Genomic DNA, 20,065 nt, shown 5'->3' with positions numbered 1-20,065 from the left:
TTTTACCGTCAGGTCCTATCAAGGGAGGGATGGACCTTGAGTCTTTTAGTTTGTTGTTTACAAAATTCTAAAAAGCACGGGTGGAATTGGTGCTTAGAAGGTTTTCCTCTTGTTTAATGTGATAATTGATGCATTCGGTCTTTATCTGGTGGCATAAATTTTTGTATCGGTTTTTGAAATTGGCAACGTGACCAGATTTGTTTTTCCGCCAGAGTGATCTCTTTTTGGATTGAAGTTTCCTTATTGATATGGGTAATCTGCTTTTTGTTTTGTTTTGGGAGTTGTTGTTGGAACATATAGTTTGATGACTCTTTTGACTTCAAGTAGAAATATGTTGTAATGGTCTTCAACGGTATTGCATCCAGTGAATAGAGATTGCCAATCAAGGGATGAGAGATCGTTGTCTATAAGATCATAGTTGCCTTTTTGAAGTTACAATAGGGGATTACATCATTGTGGTGATTTTTGTGTGGACGTATGTTGAGACAAAAGTCAATCATATTGTGGTCACTACTGAAAAGGGTTCTTTAGTTTGTATTCCATAAATTAAATTCAAACTGTTGCAGAAGATGAGATCGAGGCAGTTGTTTAGTCTAGTGTTGTTGATTACTAGTTGTTCCAGTCCCAGATTTGTAATAGCATTGTAGAAGGTTGTGTGTATGATTTCAGTTGTACAATCATTTAGGGTCCAGTCAATATGAGGTAGATTGAAATCACCAAGAAGGATAAAAGGGTATGGGCAGGATGCAGCCCATGTTAGTAATGTATTTAGCTTGTTTACATGTTCGATGTCATAATCAGGTGCTCTGTAACATAGTAAGAATCGAATTGTGATATTTAAGAATAGTTCACAGATGATGGTTTCAGGAAGGGCAAGCTCCTGGGTAACTTGGATATTTTTAAATGTAAGGATTTTTATAGAATATAGCAACACCACCTCCTCGACGATTTTCACGATCTGATCGGTAAACATGATAGTCTCTTACTGTGGTAATGGAATCGGGGAGAGATGCATTGAACCATGTTTCACAGACAAATATAATGTCGAAGTTAGCCATATTTAGGAGGAAGAGAAATTCAGGTATTTTATTCACGAGGCTTCTTGCATTGAGTAGTTTGCATTTAAGGCCGGCAGTAGTTGGAATTGAGGTAGTTGGGGGCGTGCGTGCCTAGTCTTGGGTGATGGTGGATGGGTTGAGGTAGGGTTGTGGTTGAGGGTAAAAGCTGAGTATTGGGTTGCGTGGCTTACTTTTGATACAGTCAGCATGGTAGTCAATGTACAGGTCCTTCTCTCCATTGTCTAGACGGTTTTTGAGTCTCAAAAACTATCTTAAATAGTTCTTAAATAACTATCTTAACTAGAGTTTCTACATTGAATGAATTTGAAGATAGAGCAAGATAATTTATGAATCAAACCAAACCGACTAAAAAACAATTCTAACTCTGCCATCTTATACTTTTCCATATTTTTGCAGCCCAGACACACAGATGTACTGTACTTCATATATTTGAGGTACAAACTGTAATAAAGATGCAACATTTAATGTACTGGATAACGTACTGCTTTACATAACTGAAGTGGCATCCACAGAAATGCCCTTCCTTGTATATTTATTTATTTATTTTATATTGCCGCCTATTCGCCCATGGTGACTTGAGGTGGCTTACACAATGTAAAACCATATTTAAAACAAAAAATAAAAATAAAAAACAATAAAAATAAATAAAAAGAATCAAATAAATTAATAAAGTAGATAAAGAACAAAATCTGGAAAATATAAAAATAATTTTTAAAAATCATCCCCCAACTCCCACCCTCTTCTCCGACAACAGCACATCACAGTAGCCATTTGATGGGCTCCATCCCGCTCTGGTTCCCCAGGCTCGCTAGCAAAACCAGGTCTTCAGTGCCTTCCAAAAGAGTGCTAGAGTGGAAGCCATTCTAATCTCTGGGGGAATGATGTTCCAGAGAGAGGGAGCCACCACGGAGAAGGTATATATGCCCTGTATATACAGCCATGAAATGAATTTTGACTGGAAATGTCTCAAATTACCTAAGATGATTATGATGTAAATTGTAAGCAGGATAAAAAAGCACATCGTTACTCCACATCAAATTTGTTTTACAATTAATCACTCTGTTGGTTTCATTTAATAGGATTGAGAAAGAATGAAAGAGAACAGGCCAGTATAAGTTCTCCCATTTTTCTATTTTTCTTTTCGCTGCTGAATTACAACATTGAGAGGTTAAAAATCTCCAGGGCTAGCTTTTTCAATATGGATTAGTTAATTGTTATCAGAGTTTCACTGGGGCAATGTGCCTTTAATTGGGAGCTTCCTCTTGCTTTTACCCTATAATTGTTCACTATGACAGCAGAAGCTGCTAAAAACAGTCTTTTATTGCTAATTAATTAATCTACCCCTTTCTGTTTCCTGCACAGGATTTTTTTTCCTTATTAATTCCTTCTATGTTTTTTATAAGAACAGCAGCTCTGTTTTTATCAGGCTAAAGTCCATAGTAGTCAATATTTTTCTTTCTTATAATGAGCAACTAGATGGCTCTGAGATGCTTCTAAGCAGGAGATGGAAATATAACCTTTTACCACCACTGTTCTCCCTACAAATGGTATTTGACAATATACTGCTCCCTAACTATAGATAATATTGAGTGTGAAAAAATAATAGTCCTTTTTTTTTTTTAGAACAAGTTTTATTAAAAATTTCAACAACAAACAAATCATTACATATTTAAATCTTTTCCTGTCTTTCTACAGAAATTTCCCCAATATTCTCATAAAACACAAACAAACACAAACAAACATAAAAAAATCTTTTAGTAAAGTACCTTGGCCCCAGTTACCTCTCTTTGCATGGGCAGCGCATTTCACTCTTCACAATTCTATCTTATTTAATCCATCTTAATTAAATCATTATATTTATATCTTTTGCCCATTCATTATCCCTCTATCTCTTCTTATAATAAAAAGAATTTCTCCTGAAATCACTAATCAGAGTATGATGCCTTTCTATCCTCCCCCTAAGTTAGTAAAATTAACATTCAACATAACAAATACCCAATTCGGTTCTGCTTGGTACATTCTATCCACCAAAAATGTTTAAATACATTGTATCCTCCTTTCCTTCAATATTTTATTACATTTTAAAAATCAATCATTATTAAAGACTTCAACATTTTAATTTCTTATTAAATCTTAAACCATTCTAATTTACTATTTCAAATATAAATGTTACAATACCATCTTCTGTACCTAGCAGAATCTTTCTTACAGAAGTTTATATTTCATCCTTTGTCCCTAAAAAAATTCCTCTTCTCCCATCCAATTTTAAAACTTTGAGGCTTTTCTCCGCCTTTCCCCTTTCTTTCTTCCCCACCAAATCTTCCTACCCCCTTCTTCTTCTAACCTCTGCCTTGCTGGGATCCCTTCTCTGTTGTGTTCCCTTTTTCTCTTGTTTGCTATCATTATATTTACTTTGCATCATATTTTTCTCTTTCTCAAATGTTTTTTAGATCTTAAGTCCTTCATTTTCCTTGCTCTCTTCCTTCCTTCTTCCTTAGATAAGTTTTGGGATTCAATAAAGATGGCGTCTTCGTCTTTTCCTTGTTGTTGTTCTTCTGTTTCCATCTGTTTCATTGTCTGTTGGTAATTGACCAGCGCCATTTCTAGAAATAGAAAAGCTTTTTCCATACCATCTTTGCAGGCTGCTTTTGTTTGCTCATATTCATCCCTCAGGTCTTCAAAAGGGAAAGCCATTATAAATAAATCTTTTCTTTTCTTTATTCCTCTTTCTTCTTACACCAACCAAATATTCCGAGAGAAAGGTAAAACAATCCCAAAATCCACAATCCTCAATAAATCCAAGCAAGCCAAAATTCCCCCTTCCTCTTCCAGGGGTGGTATCAAACAAATAAAAAAAGAGTCCAAATCTATATTTTAAAGCCTTATTAAAATTATGTTTCTGTCCTCAAATCTTCAAGGCATCTCCTCCAACAAGATCCAGATTTATATATTTTCTTTATCCTCTCCCTTCCGGCTTAATTCCGTCGGGAGGGAGAGTAAACTTTCCTTTCAGCACCTCAAAATAGCCGCTTTTTTTCTCTTGTGGAAAAAATCATCAAAAAACCATCTTTTCCAGGAATTAAATTAGATAAATCTCAGAGCCCTGGGTCAACCAAGAAGAACTTTCACTTTCAATAACTTTCTCTTCTTCCTCCTGCGCATACTTGCCCGGCTGCCGACTTCTTTGTGGCGGCCATTACGGACCGCCGCTGCACCGTCCTGGTAAAAGGGGTTCTGCCGGCCAGGGAGGGGTCTGCAACACCCCAGACCCTTCCTCCGGATCCCCCTTACTTTCAGCTACCCCTGCAGGGCAGCCTTGTTCCGCACCCGTCCGGATCGGAGCCCCAAAACGGCTAGCGCGGCAGGGATCGCGCAGCTTCGCGAATCCCTACCGCTCGTGAAGCCAACAAACCGGAAAAACCAAAAAATAATAGTCCTTCATATACCTGTGTTCCATGAAGTTATCCAATTCCTCTTTTAAAGCCAACAATGAAATCTAACTGTTTATTGAAAGAAAAGGAGCAAAGAAAAAGAGGAAAATAATATAGGAAACTGGCTAATTAGTGGGCAAGAAAGAAACATACATTAGTAATAATAGTATCTTGCTGAATAAAAACCATTAACAGAAGGTAAGAGAAAGAAGCTACTAATTAGTTTTGCAGGGGGGCTTTGCAAAACAATCAGAGTAAATATATCCAAGATCAGATTAACTATAGCATGGAACAGTTGCATAAAATTGCTACTTTAAACCCTGATCCTGGAAACTGAAAAAGCAGCACCTCATCAGAATGGATGCTTTACTATGGAAACACCCATCTTGGAAAAAGAGAAATGGGATGGGAAATAGATGAGAACAATGCACATTTAAAGCATATTTCCTCAAACGTGGTCATATGGTGAAGAAATCACTATAATTTGCATTACTGAAACCTTTATAGAGAAACTGGAAGAAACTTAGCTTTCCTGTTTCGGTTCACAAAAATTCTGATGTATTGACAATGCAGGGCTAAAAAGAACACAATTGTCAAGGTAAATATGTGTACTATCTACAATCTTGGTCTCCCTTACCAGGATCCCAGTTTGGCTGATATCAAATTGAAGAAAAGAAAGGTCCATATTCTTGCTTAACAGTCTCCAGAACTGACTTTTTCAGTCATTGCATAACATGTGATATATAATAATGGTGCTAAATATGTCTCAACATAATCAAATAAATCACCTTTGGTGAGTTGACGCAATAGCAATAGCACTTAAACTTGTAAACCGCTTTGTAGGGCTTTATGGCCCTCTCTAAGCAGTTTACAGAGTCAGCATATTGCGCCCAACAATCTGGACCCTCATTTTACCGACCTCGGAAGGATAGAAGGCTGAGTCAACCTTGAGCCAGTGAGGATCAAACTCCTGGCTAGGGGCAGAGTTAGTCTGCAATACTGCATTCTAACCAGTGTGCCACCAAGAACAACAACCAAGCGAAAACTTATGACTTGTAAACCAAACTGAACAGGTTCACATACTGAGCCCAAAGAAAGAAAACGCAAAACAATTTAGCATGCTGTGTGAAACTGCCTTTGTGGTAGATATATGTGTTCTGATTGTGTTAAACATGATGTGTACAATTTTTTCAGAACCATTGCCATATGTAGAAATAGAAGGCAATAGAAATTGAAAAACATGGGGAATAATGAGAAGACCAGCAAGTTAGAAGATCAAAGCAAACTGGGATACAGTATTAAAAAGCCAATGGTAGCAGTGATAAATCAGAGGCCATTGTAGAGCGGTTAAAAATTTACAGAAAGTCTCTTAATCTGCTGGCTATTGGTTGTCTGCTTATGGTTTAAATAAAATGCTCAGATAAAAGTTATGCAGTCATAGAGCTTGAAAATGTAAACCATCTCTATTCTGTATTTTGATTATACACACACAGTATACACTACTTCTCTTTCAGATACCAGTTGAAAAATATGCAGTTTATTTTTTGAGACATTTTAAGAAGCTAAAGACATCTTCACTGAAATAAAATAATCATAATAACAGAAAAGCATAGTTAAGGTGGTCACAGAAAGCTACTAATTTACCTCCATCAGTAGAATATCCTTAGAACTCTGTGCTTGGACCTTAGGATGTTGAACTTTCACAGCAACTGTCCTCCCATCTTGTAGCACAGCCTTATGGACTTGAGCCAACGATGCTGCCCCTAATGGAACATCTTCAAAACTAGCAAACAATTCATTGATCTGTAAGGAGAAGAGATATGGTATCTCAGATTGGCTGATGCTTGGCTTGCCCAGTATTTTAGCCCTTGAACTTCTGCAATAAACAAGAATAAAATACAGCAATATAACATACTATTGTAATATTTATTTAAAAAAACAGTGTAACTGAGAAAACTGAAGAATTCATACAAAAAACCCTCCAAACCATGTAGTTTCTTCATACACTGAACCATAATTAAGAAGAAGCTTGGCTGTTTAATTAAATAATTTTTACATTCAACTTGCTCATCAGTAACTGAAAGTAGCTATACACTGAAGAGTTTTTAGTATGACGTACACATTCTAGCACTGGTGAACTGCACAACATAAATAATATTACAAGCACTTCATTCTTATTTACACCATGAAAACAAGATTTAACCCGTTAAATTAATTTTACTTTCTACAATAACATTTCTCTGTTGCTCTTTTACCCAGCAAGGTCCACTCTGAGATCAGACACTTTAGCCATAGAGAATGGAAGTATTTTCTAACTGTTTTAGAACATTATCATTTCAGATACCAGATGAACCTTGACTAGTAAGGATAATCTCTTCCATTAGGCAACAACCAACCAGGTTTATCATAAAATGGTCCTTAATCAGCGGACTGAAATTCATAGTTATATCATTCAGTTTTCTTTTTAATCGCACTTTGTGCTGCTAGAATGACTGTTAACACTAATATTGTGTGTGTTTTGCTAGTTAAAATAATGTGCAAAGCTCTAAGAGAAAGTTTAAAAAGAAGATAGATTCACAGAGAATGCAACTAGCCACTGATATGCCTCTATACGTCTGAAAATTGACTGTGTTCTCTGCTTTCCAAAGAAATATAAAAGACACATTGTTAATTTAAATTTAGAAACATGTAGTGCTTTCTAATGTGGCTAGGATAGATGGTATTGTTTTAATATGTAAGTTTCTTGCACGCTGTCCTCGTAGACACCAATAAACAATTCTAAAAAGAAATAAACAAAATAGATATGCCCTGCTTGTGACTTTTCCATATGTATTTATTTGGTTGTTATAAAAACCAAATACAGGTATGATCCAACAATGCTGTTCTTGCTTTAGCAGGGTATTTGGCTTTTCACTAATTGACTGTGTTCATATATAACAATAAACCAATATTTTTAAATCATAATTTGCTAAATAAGTGTTAAGGGACATAGCAGTTTAACTGGTGGGGCTCACACTGAGCAAGAACTAAGAAGGTCACATGATGGCTTAGTGCACTTTATGAGAGCAGAATACGCCTTTATTTGGATAATGGCTGAACTCACACATTGTGCTAAGTCATTGTGTGGCTGACTTTGACCAATGTACTGTGTGAACCTAACCAATTTTTGTTTTATTTAATAATTACGGTTAGTTTGGTGATTCATCTGACCCTAATCAAGCATAACAGATTCAACTATTGCATATAGTCATAGTTCTGTGTTAATTGAAATTCCTTTCAACGAAAGATGTAGCAGACAGTGAAAAGCCAAACAGACGGAAAGCCAAATATTTGCAGCCCAGACTGGCCAGATCTGGGCTGCAAATATTTGGATGACCATGAAATGGAAGCAAATCTAAACTCGTTTCTGCCATCCAGAAATTGTCTAGATTTGTTACTGTTCAGTTAGGGGACTCCTAAGAAGAGGATTAACCAAACAAGTGCATGTGAGAATTGGACTAACCAGAGAGCATGGAGAGAAAATACAGGAATTTTCCATTGAAGGTTCAACCTTAAAATTGGATTGGCTTCAAAGCTATCTTGAATCCGCTGAGGTTTGGCCAAGCTTGTTTAAAACTGTGGTAGCAGATTTGAAAGAAAGAAGGTTCTTTTCTTTTCCCCTATTTATCTCATATGCACGCATACATATATACATAGACATAGACACATTTAAACTCATATAACAGAGCTAACAGTCAAGGAGTACATTATATATGCAGAAATTAAAAGAAAACAAATTGAGTGTGAGTGCATTTTATAGCCTACTTTTTAACACAGTAATTAAAGAAGAGAACTGTAGCAAGCCAGCAATTAAATATGAATAAAACACTTTTAAGCAGCCTACATGCAAAGCATCCAACAGAAACCTTTTGTGTTGATGAAAGGGAGAAAAAGAAGCAACCCAAGCCTACATACAGCTGCTGACAGCAGCTTTCCCTCCCTCCCTCCCTCCCTCCCTCCCGGCAAACACACAGACACACCACTTCTTAGCTCGGCCACCCCCTTCTCCATTGCTTCCACAATAAATATTACCAGCAGCTAACTGGCACATTTGCAGCAATTAGATTCCCATGGAGTCTCAGCTGCCTCCAGTCAGTCACAGGGAGGGCATCTTTTAATTTTTATTTATTTATTTTATTTTTCTGCCAGCAAAATCAATTAAATAGAACAACTGCATTTGAAAAGAACTAGTTACATTTTTTTTCATAATTACAATGGATGCATGATTCATCCTTTTGACATCCTTGCTGCAAGAAAAATTGTCTTCCTTTCATATATTTCACAAGATATTAAGATTACATTTTTTGTTCCCCACTCTATTAAGTTAATGTTTAGTCACAGGTCAGATGGCTTGGAGAAATTACTATCACTAAAACAACTATATTTGAATAGAGTTGTTATTTTTTATATCGTGCAGCTTAGCATGATAGATATACTAAGCCACAAAGTAATCTACATACTTTAATCTAACATGGTATCATATCCTACCCACATAGTTAGTGTACACAGTATGGCAGTTCTTCCAAGCCTGGTAGAAATATAGATCCTATGGCAATTACAGTATTTAGATCAACTAATACAAAACTAACTATGGCTTAGTGATCCCGATCAGTCTTTGAAAAATCCTTTAGGAAACCAATACTTTTCTTTATAGTATGTCACTCGGTGATAAGAAAGGCCATTGGGAAATGTAGTCTTCAAAATCCAAAGCTCATAACTATTTGAGCTAAATACATGCTAAATGAGATTTATTGCTAAAAGGACTGATTTCGCACCCATTAAGCTGCATCTTTGAGCTATGTCACATTCCAACATCCATACTATATCTGCCTACATGTCACTGCTAAGCCTTATGAGTGTTGGGTCTAAAACTCCATAGCATCACCTAATTATAACTGGCCTTTAGCCAAGCAACTATTTATCTGCCCTAGGCTATTATATCTGGGTTGCAAAAATCTGCATGACCACTAGAAGATGGGAAAGAAATGCAGTTAATTTTAAGTCTTTGCTGCTATTTATGGCCATGCATGAGCCCAAATATGAGCCCTTATTGTAGAGTGCCAGGTTGGTTTTAAGCTGTTGAGATGTGTGGAAACATTTACCTCATTTAATATTGAAATTCATTCTGCACAGCCAGATAATTTACATTATAACATTTTTCACTGCTGGGGCTGATTTTTAATCATGCAAATAATATATGTAAAGATAGAAATAATTTTTATAATAATCACGATGAGAGTGGTAATACATATTGGACTGAAATTTGAATCAGTAAAACTCTTTGCTTTAGACATGCATATATTTAGACATTTTATGAGGATGAGAACAGACAGTAAGTCAATGGCACTGATATACTTTGCCTAAAAAAGATGCAGCTACAATACCTGTCACCTCTAGTTAAAAAGATCAGGTAGCAAGTGATGGGAAGGAAACGTGGCCGGAAACCAAGCAAAGCCACTGCCAGTGGCAATAGATCGGTCATGAGGCAATTGCTCTAGAAGGGAAGCTACATCTATCTCATAGCAAAAACAACAGTCTTGTGGCATATTAAAGTCATAATACAGCAGAACATTTTAAATAAAACCTTACAGTGGGGAGGTTCACTCAAATACAGGAATTATATTTACAGTGAGAAAGGCCTGACTTGTCAGCTGGCCTTCAGACACCCCCCTTCCCAGATTTTAGTGCTCCTGATAACCAAGACAGTTTTTGACAGGTGACAGTGGCAGCAAAGTAGAAATGAAGGACACAATTTTTACCTAATAAAATATTTCTGCCTGATAGCTCTCTCTGCCTCTTGATCCAGAGTTGTTTTTTAGAAACTTAAGGTCCATATCCTGACAAAGTTTGAAATCTCCAGTATACAGCATAGGTTTTCATTTTGTGATGTCTGGTCCACAAAACATGATATTATTAGTCAATTTGTTGGTTTTTCTGGGGCCAGAAAATTCTTTGCCTTGTCTGACTTGGAGAAAGGAAGCTGTATGTTGTTAAACCAATATTCAGAAAGCTTCTTAAAAATCCTGTTGTAACAAATCCATTATCCACCACCTTATTGCATCCTGCCCCAACTATTTTTAAAATTAAATAAGATGCTGAATCATTGAAATGAAAGTCCCATACTTCATTAGCTTTTACAAGACCTAAAAGTCTAAGGTCAATGAAATATTTAACTCAAAAAAAGAGCTACTTTACATTTGGAAAGCAAATACATTTTTTTTCTTTCCTACATCAATTTATGCATTCTGTGTTCAGAAATCAAGAGCTGAATTGCTCTAGGAGTTATTAAGACAGCAGAAGATGAAAGATTAGATTTATCATAGCAGATAGTGGATTATGAAGAATAATTCATCAAATGTCAGAACAAACCGTTCACAATTTATAGAAACACGGTCTATGAAATCTGATTGGACTTCTTCTTGACTAATGAATGCCAAACTTAATTGATGAGACTTTAGCTTGGTTGTCAAAGTCCATATTTATTAAGCATTCCTCATAATAACTTCTGTGCAATATAGTGCCTTTTACTTCAATCTAAGGCCCAATATAAAATTTCTCTCCCCCAACTGTTAATGGAGATGGAGTGTGCCCTTTTGATGATTTGCCAATGATATATTCGGCCTAGTGGGTACTTTGCTCTAGTTATTGCAGAGCCTAAGACAGAGAGCAAAAACAATGGGATGGAAAGGGAAGACAACTATTCCCTATTAACTAATGCATTGGTCTCTTCATATTTATAGGACTTTTATACATATCTAGTTAAATTATGTATGAAAATATGATTAGGTCACTTCAGCAATCTTTGCATTTGTCTGAGCACCAGTTGAAGGAAGAACCACTGCCAGCCCTATCCACAAAGCTATGGAATTTGTTTGCACCATTTAAGAATAATTTTGGTAAATTGGTACAGCTTTTGGAAAGGGCCCTTGTGGCACAGTGGCTGAATGCAGTATTGAATGCAGGCTAACTTTGCCCACAGCTTGATCCTGACTTGCTCAAGATTGACTCAGCCTTCTGTTTTTCTGAAATTGGTAAACCGAGGACCCAGATTGTTGAGACTAATATGCTGATATTTGTAAACTGCTCAAACAATGCTGCAAAGCACTATGGGGCAGTATATAAGTCTAAGTGCTATTGTTATTGCAATTGCTATCAGAAGGCTAGAAATTGTTTCCTATGAGGAGAAATTGAAGGAACTGAGAATATTTAAGTCTGAGACAGAATTAAGCTTGAGTGAATGAACTAAGAATACTAATACTATAGGTGTTTAATTGAGCTGTTGAGATATTTCAATTCTCCCAATTTTCAGTTATACCACTGGGATTGTTTTGACAAATGTGAAGTTTTTAAGCAATTAACATTATTAGAAAAAAGCTTTTGAAACTTCATTTAATTTTACAAATCAATTGCAATTTCATTTACAATTGAAATTTGTATTATAATGGTCATTTTTCAGTAATTTGGAATGGCAAATCAGAATAATTTTTTAACAAATGAATATACTGAATTAGTATCGTAACATCTTGAGATGGATTATTTCAACCAAATTTTATTTTTAAATACAGTGAATACCCCAGAAAATGATTGGCAAGGTTCAATCTTTGTATGCCAATGACTGTTAGGCTCAAGCCCAGAGACAGTGAGATCCAATCGAACCCAATTCTTATTTTGCTTACATCTAATAGACAGAATCTTGCCAAACTAAAGCTATAACTTTCGAAGCTACTAGAAATATTAGATATATCTTGAGAGATTCTAGGGTATGGTTATACTGAACCTCCCCCGCTCCCATTCAGCTCAAAATTGCATAGTCTCTTGATCCAGGTCTCTTTCTGGGAAAACTCTTAATTGGCTAAATCCTCCCCCTTTATTGCTGCAAGTGCACTTTCCATCACAGAAATGCAGCATGTCAGAAGGAATTCTGCCTCCTGTTTGGGGCCTGTTTTATGTTGGTACTATTTGGTTTAACATTCATGTGCAGTGCCAGCTGAACTATTTGCAATAATGACCCTAAGCACACTGACTGATGGTACCCCATTTCACTAATGTTAAGATTTGCATTTTTAGAATGAATTGGAATTCCCCTAAACTTTGGCACCCTAGATCAGTTCCTACTCAACCTTAGCCAAAAGCTGGCTGTTTATAGTATTGGAACTTTGGAAAGAAAGAAATAAACATGATCAAAGAGATATATTTGGGATTTAAGGGTGAAAGATTTGGAATTTCATTCTGGAAATTTGGAACCTAGCCAAGAACTTTGTATTTATCATCCACAGGGAGTAACTAAGATGATTATGGAAACATGCTAGCATATCTAAATTAAAATTCTGGATGCTTATATTAATCTAGCATGAATTGACTTTCTATCCCCACTGGAGGAAAACTGATCAATATAATTTTATACAATCAAGGTTTATTTTGATATTTAAGATTTGAGTACTATCATACATTTAATTATTCTAATATACAGCAGCTATGTTTTCTTTTTTCCCCTACATTTTAATTATTTTCTGATTTATTACATTTTGCTTTTGTATTATCATTGTTTCCTCTTTTCTGATTGATCCAAAAGCCATACAATTTCCCCAAAAAGAAACAAATGTGGACTTCTCAAAGTTTAGAAAGTAAGAACAACCCAAGATTTTAAGTAACTCCCCCCCACACACACACACAATAATGTTGCAAAGCTTTTGATGAGAATTTTAGAAGTAGATAACAGTTAACTTTCCTTGATTTGTAGAACAATTTTGAGGGGGGGGGGAGAATAGAATTTTCTGAGATTTCTGGCATTTTGTAAGTGATTTGTGAAAAAGAAAGCTTGAGAATTGCTGGTATAAACAACAGTGGATACAACCTGATTTTAACAGTCAGGAGTCTGATACAGGCTTCCCTTATTTTCATGGTGAGTTGCAACAGAATAAATTATTCAATAAATTAGACAAATCTTTTATATTTGGGTAATGTATAAAAATAATGTTACTTAGAAAACCATGTCTTTGTTTTAAAGAGTTATCCTCCATGCAACCCAGCTATTAGTATGAGTGTGGTGAACAGTACAATAATGGTCATTAGCCTAATTCTACTTAAAAAAAGAAAAAGAAAGAAATCTGTACAGAGATACTTAAAGGAAATGCTTTATTATGTTCTAATTTATTCTTGCTTATCATCCACATTCAGACAGAAATACACAGAACATATTTAATTAAAGTCAGAAGTTTAATGAAAGTAGAACTAGCAATGGCATCAATAAACCTGGATTGATCAAGTATTCTAATATGTGAATTTCACCAGAATAAAAAAGGAGTAACAAAAGTAGGTGGCCAGAGACTGCAGCAGGAGAAGAACAGTGAAGAAGACTAATTAGATTACAGTGGGAAAAATAACAATGCCAAACATTTTGATCACCTCACATACATGTATTATTTAGATTTTCTATTTCTTCTGGATTTGGGGAAATAGTTTTAGAGTTTTCATTTTTTAATGTATTTAAGCCTAGTTGAGGATTTATGCAGCAGTTCGTGTGTATGTCTCTGCCTCAACATTTTAGGAAATTTCACCACCGTAATTGTCAAAAGCCACTGGAAATTGAACAATGGAGATTGTCACATGTTTTCCCATGGTTGCTTATGAACTGCATGTGAAAATTCAGCCTAATCCTAGATAAGTAGTTTCCTTCCTAACATGAGTTCAGGATACAGTTTCAATATTCTGATTTGTTTTCTCTGTTCTCCACTAGTTTATATTTTTTTTCTTCTTGCTCTTCCCATGTTACTAACATAAATTATGTCAGGTTGTTCACTCTTTTGTCAGGTTGTTCACTCTTAAGTGAATGTTCTTCTTAAACTAAAACCAGTTAATTATGTTTCAGTATGTTATTTCTTCATACAGCATATAATTAATCTGTGAAATTAATTAGATTGGTGATGGCTACTAACTTGTATGACTTGAAAGGGAATTGGATAAACTCATGAAAGGTAAATCTTTTTTTGAGAGTCAGCTTTATTTTGGGGTTAGGAACATTATATTTCCAAATATCAATTGCAAAGAAAAAGCAGAAAATTCTTGCTTGCAAGTACTCTAGAGACATCTGGTTGATAAATAATTGGGAGGGGGGGAGAAGCGGGACCAAACATGCTTTCTAAAACTTATGGTGAACAGAAAAATAATAAGCAATTTACATGCATTTTATAAAACTGTAATATTGATTTGTTCTTTCTTCTCTGTTTTTCTATAAAACATATCATCAAGTCAGCCTAAAACAATAGAATTACCAACAATGTCATGGTTTTAAGAAGGACTAAGATTTTTATAACTTTAAGGAAGTAATATGCCAGGGAAAATTATTGGAATTAAATAATATGTAACTGCTTATCAGTGACTGACAAAAATTGGACCAAAAGCATTCTATATTTTATACTTCCAAATTCTGGATATTAAAATTGCAGAGGCCTTCTATTCAGTAGCTACACACTATATTATTTAAACAAACAAATTGTTTAAATAATACTGTAAATGTGGCAAACTCATTCAAATTCAATTACAATGAAATAATAATGTTATCTTTTAAGATATTTATTTTTAATAAAGTTTTGTTTTAAAATGTATATAAATAATTCAAGTCAAATAGGTGATACATCTGTCACATTTGGCTATAGTAATTAATCCTGCTTAACTATGTGACATTAGAGTACATAAACTGTGTGTTAATTAAATCTATTCCTTTAAAGTTGCATTCAGGACTGTAGTTGGAAGCTTGAGAGTTGGGGTATGCGAGGCAGGAACTGGTCCACAGCTAAGATAAAAATGCCTTGTCCTTGAGGGGGGGAATCTCAGCCTTTCTATAAACAGCACATTTTTTCGAGTTAACAAAACATACCCTGAATCAGCCCTCAATTCTTTATAATAATGCAAACTTAGTGCAACTTTTCCTCCTCCAGTTCTACCATTTTAAAGAGACATGAAATTGGTTTTACTTCTCAAACAGAGAAGAGCTGTTTTGTCAGTAATGACTTTTCCTATTAATCGATCAAGGCAGTTATTTCCTCAACTGTCAGAAAACCACTAGGTCATGAAGAATAAATCCATTGGAAAAACTTTTTTAAATTCAAAAGTTCTTTTAATTGGCTTGAAATTTATTCACTGTAGCACTTTCCCTGCAACTACGAGTTTATGTAGTGTTCCAATTAAAAGACAATCTGGGTTAATTTCCCATTTGGTCTCAATCTAAACTGCATTACAGAAGACGCACTATGGAATACATTCTCAGGTTTCTGGAGGAAGAGGGGGAAATAATATAACCCTAAATGTTAATATTATTAATGCTTCATTTCATTAAACCTCTTTTAAGAGCAACAAATCATCTGCATTCAATCAAACCAGGAATTCACTTCTATTGTGTGGTTGAGGATATTCAAAGCAACAGCAACAGCAGATGGAGAACTTCAGGCAAGTAACCCCCTGAGCATTTTTCTGATTCCTTTACAATCTAAAAGAAGATTTTGGAGGGCTTGTCAAATTGAAGAATGTGTTTTAAATTCATTTAGAGAAGGGAAGACTTTTAAATATATTCACGTATTTTGTACATCTTCTGTGAACATTCTAATCAGAAGATTATGTGCTGCCAGTTTATACTGATTCTTGATACCTTGCTCCACTAAATGATCTAGAAAACTGTAGAAAGTGTAGACTCCTTCTGTGGACTTTCACATTGGGAGTGATGGTCATATGTGGGTTTTGATTGAAATTCTAACGCCAATTCTCAAAAATAACAGGGATGGATAAAGGAAGACAAAGGGCTCAAATGAAACTACATCTAACATTAAGCGTAATTATGATGACTCTAAATATAACCTTTTGCAACTATTGTCAAAGTCACAATCCATCAACTAATAGAGATCCTCTGTGTGCGTACCGCTGGAACGACCAGCTTACTCCAACCAGATATTTTCCAAATGCACTGAGTTCCAAAGGTGGCAACTCTTTTGTAACTAACAACTGCACAATTTTACATAATCAAGAGCCCTAGTGGTTATGATGAGGTAATGGATGGGGCAGAACTGGAAGCTTTAGCTATTTTTTATATTATTAAGAGGGTTTTTTTTATATAAGTATAGAATACAACATCTATTGGAGGCTTAGCTTATCCCAAAGGTGCTTTTTCAAGAGGAAACTGGATGAGAAGAGAAATGCCTTCAAAGAAAAACAAGAAAGTCCAGCTGTTTCTTGAAAGAGCACCTTTGGGACAACCATGACCTGGATGACTGAGAATCTCTGAAGGCTTAGCTGACTTATACCAGGCAAAAAAGGCATGATTTTGCAGTTTACCATTACATTTTTGTGGCACAATGTTTAGGAATCCTGGTAGATGCAAAAAGGAAACTAGACTACTATCCACAGGCTGCCCATTCTAGATACAGCCCAACACATCTGGAAGGCACTATGTTGGAGAAGACATTTTTAGGCAATAATGAAACAGGAGATTAATAAATAGATTTGGAATAAATTTAGCTTCCTGTGTTGTTATATTTTAAATGTATACTCATAACAAATCATTCAACAAATGATAATTATAATTAGTGAATAATAACCCTAAATACATGATGAAATTTTTAATGAATTCAACAAAGCATGGAGAAGGGATAAAATGGTATGAAAATCAGCGTTCATTACTTGGGTACAAAAGTTTACTTTATTTTACTTTATTGTCATTGCACCTTGTACAACGAAATCAAACACCATCTTCAGTGCACATCATGACCATGATCATGAAAATAAACACAAACACACATCCTTCACCCTTCACACATTGAACCGGAAACCCCCGACACCACACCAACACTGCACTATACAGCAGAATTGAAAAGAGCTACTGCCCTGGGATAGAAGCTGTTTTTCAAGGCAGAAGGAACTTGAGGTTACAGGCTGGTTGTTGGTTTTATACCAACATCGAGAAGATATAGAATCCTTCAGCTATCACAGCTTCAGCTATTGTTTTTATTATTTTTAAAAGTCACTGCCATTCTGTGAAATCAGTTTATTGCACAATATGAGCAGATTTTTCCTGTTTCACATACTTAAGATTACATTTGTGCTGCATGGATTTTGCATTTTCAAGTTAGATGATGAAGGATGTGCCATGAAAGCAATCAAGAACACACTATCCGGGGGTGTCAAACTGGCGGCCCACAGGCTGGATGCGTCATGCATAAGCCACACCCATCCCAGCTCCGCAAATGGGGAAAACATTGCAAAATGTCACATGATGGCAACGTGATGCGGTGAGTTTCACACACATGCACTATCCCTCTTCCTAAAAATCCCTCTTCCTTTTGCAGCTCCTTCATCTTTTTCCCAACTCAGATGCCAGAGGACTGCTTCAATAATGCAGTTCAGCTGATTTTGCAATCTTAAAGCAGTGTATGGTATGTTAATCATGCTTAGAGCCCAGCCTGTAAAATGGGCTTGTTCACTAAACTCTATGAATAGAGAAACAAGCACAGCTGGCCTATTCATAATCAACATAAAAATAGATTTAGCACTTAACATATTAAACATTATCATTTCAACTATTAACATAAATCAATTTGTTATGGGCCCAGAGCTGCTACTACTGCTCTTCAGGGATGTGATCTGCAAGGGAAAGGAAAGAATTTCATATTTATGGATGTTACAATAGGTTTGTAGGATGGCTAGGGGTATAACAGCTTGTGCACATTTTTCTCCCTTACAGAAAGTCATCAGAAGCTATCTTATATCAAATCAGATTGTCTATTTAACTCAATATTGCCTACATTGATTTTCATTCACTCTTCAAGGTCAGACAAGGCTCATCCAGCCCTTCTAGTGATGGTAGGGATTGAACCAAGGATCTTCTGCATACAGCCTTTAAGTTTTCTTATTGTATATTGAACATATGCCAAGAACAAAAGCTGCTACCAGAGCCACCATTAACGCAATAGCCTCATTTCCATTCCTATTAAACAACTAAACATTAAATCAAAACTAGAATTATTCACGGATTCCAAATGGATATATCCAAGTGTCACCACTAGGACAGCATTCTGCCTTTCACCATGCCAAAATTTAAGATGCAAAAGCAACGATAAGGTTATAGACACCTGGTCAAAATCATTTTAGAAATTCTGTGTTCCCATGGATGTGGTAACGGGATGCATAACTAGTGCAGAATAATCTAGTTAAGTATGTGATGGCTAAGTATGGACTAATAGAATGATGTACTCCAAAAGCTGATCAGGCAAAACCAAAGAAGTTTTTGGTTACAACCTTTCCTCTGCTGTAAATTCAGCCAATGACTTTATGCAAATCTCCCAATCTCAGTCCTCATTGGTAACAATAATAATATGATATCTTTTGATATTGTTGTAAGTATTATAAGATAATGTACTAAAAAGTTATGAAGTTATATAAAAATGTTAAATATTGTTAGTATGTCTCAGCAGGGGACAAGATATGGCCAACCTTGTCTGGTCCGCAAATCTATTCAGAGTTGAGTCTTATTTATGCATGGAAGGGAGTATTAGAGCTTGTAGACTAGACTAAAAATTTTGGGGGGAAATTCTGTAAAAATTTAGAGGCAAACACTGTAGACTTGCAGAGAAAACAAAATGTTGCCTCTCTATATTTTATATAGTTATACTATTAAAACTGACACTTTCTTCTTGCACTAGCACTGATGATGTTACCTAATTTTGGTAATGAAACGCCTGCAAGAAAACAACCAAGCTCAGGGAGTCCCAAAGACCCCTCATTTCAACCCTGAGCTACGAACAAATATTCTCCTATATTACTTTCTTCATTCTGGTGCCTTCCAGGGATATTTTGGCATCTAAAGACAACATCAAACTGTATTAGGATATGGGATCAATTTTGTTTACATTTCCATCTCACATGGATAAAAAATAATCATTTTAGTAAAAAAAAAAGTATATGGCCATTACAGGTGAAACTCAAAAAATTAGAATATCATGCAAAAGTTCATTTATTTCAGTAATGCAACTTAAAAGGTAAACTAATATATGAGCTGTAAGCCATAATCATCTCAATTATGACAAATCACGGCTTGAACTATCTTGCTTTGCTTGTAATGAGTCTATCTCATATATTATGTTCACCTTTTAAGTTGCACTACTGAAATAAATGAACTTTTGCACGATATTCTAATTTTTCAAGTTTCACCTGTAGATTAACCACAGTGGATACTGGGGTCTTCAGGAGATGTATGTTGACAGCTTCTCTCTAAGCTACTCACCCAGGTAACTTCATATCTGTGCCTCATATCTGTGGCCATATCTGAAAGCAAGCCACAGAATTGCTTCTCTATATGTTGGAAGTTCATATTGGAAGTACTTGTAAGGCTTTAACTTCAAGGGTTATACCTGTGCTACTAGGTATGTATTGATTTCTACATTTACTGAAAACAATTTTAGCTCAATGTTCATTGATAGGAATGCCCTCAAATGACTTCTCCTTTTTAAGGTGCAACAGGCTCATCAAGCT

At 35.5% G+C, this 20,065-nt stretch overlaps 1 protein-coding gene across 2 annotated transcripts in view; it reads right to left on the bottom strand.

Moving 5' to 3' along the window:
• ADCK1 (aarF domain containing kinase 1) overlaps window positions 1-20,065 on the bottom strand; it is a 115,656-nt gene that overhangs the window by 24,376 nt on the left and 71,215 nt on the right. For both annotated transcript variants that reach the window (XM_087952011.1, XM_026664352.2), the window contains one exon: window positions 6,155-6,313. In XM_087952011.1, coding sequence (XP_087808137.1) covers window positions 6,155-6,313 — 159 coding nt within the window. The remainder of the gene's footprint in view (window positions 1-6,154; window positions 6,314-20,065) is intronic.

Source organism: Notechis scutatus, chromosome 1, assembly GCF_049901735.1.
Source record: "Notechis scutatus isolate UNSWTSFEM ecotype Mainland chromosome 1, rNotScu1.2, whole genome shotgun sequence".
Classification (NCBI taxonomy): domain Eukaryota; kingdom Metazoa; phylum Chordata; class Lepidosauria; order Squamata; family Elapidae; genus Notechis; species Notechis scutatus.
Note: the sequence above shows the minus strand (reverse complement) of the source record. Positions and strands in the feature narration are given on the sequence as shown.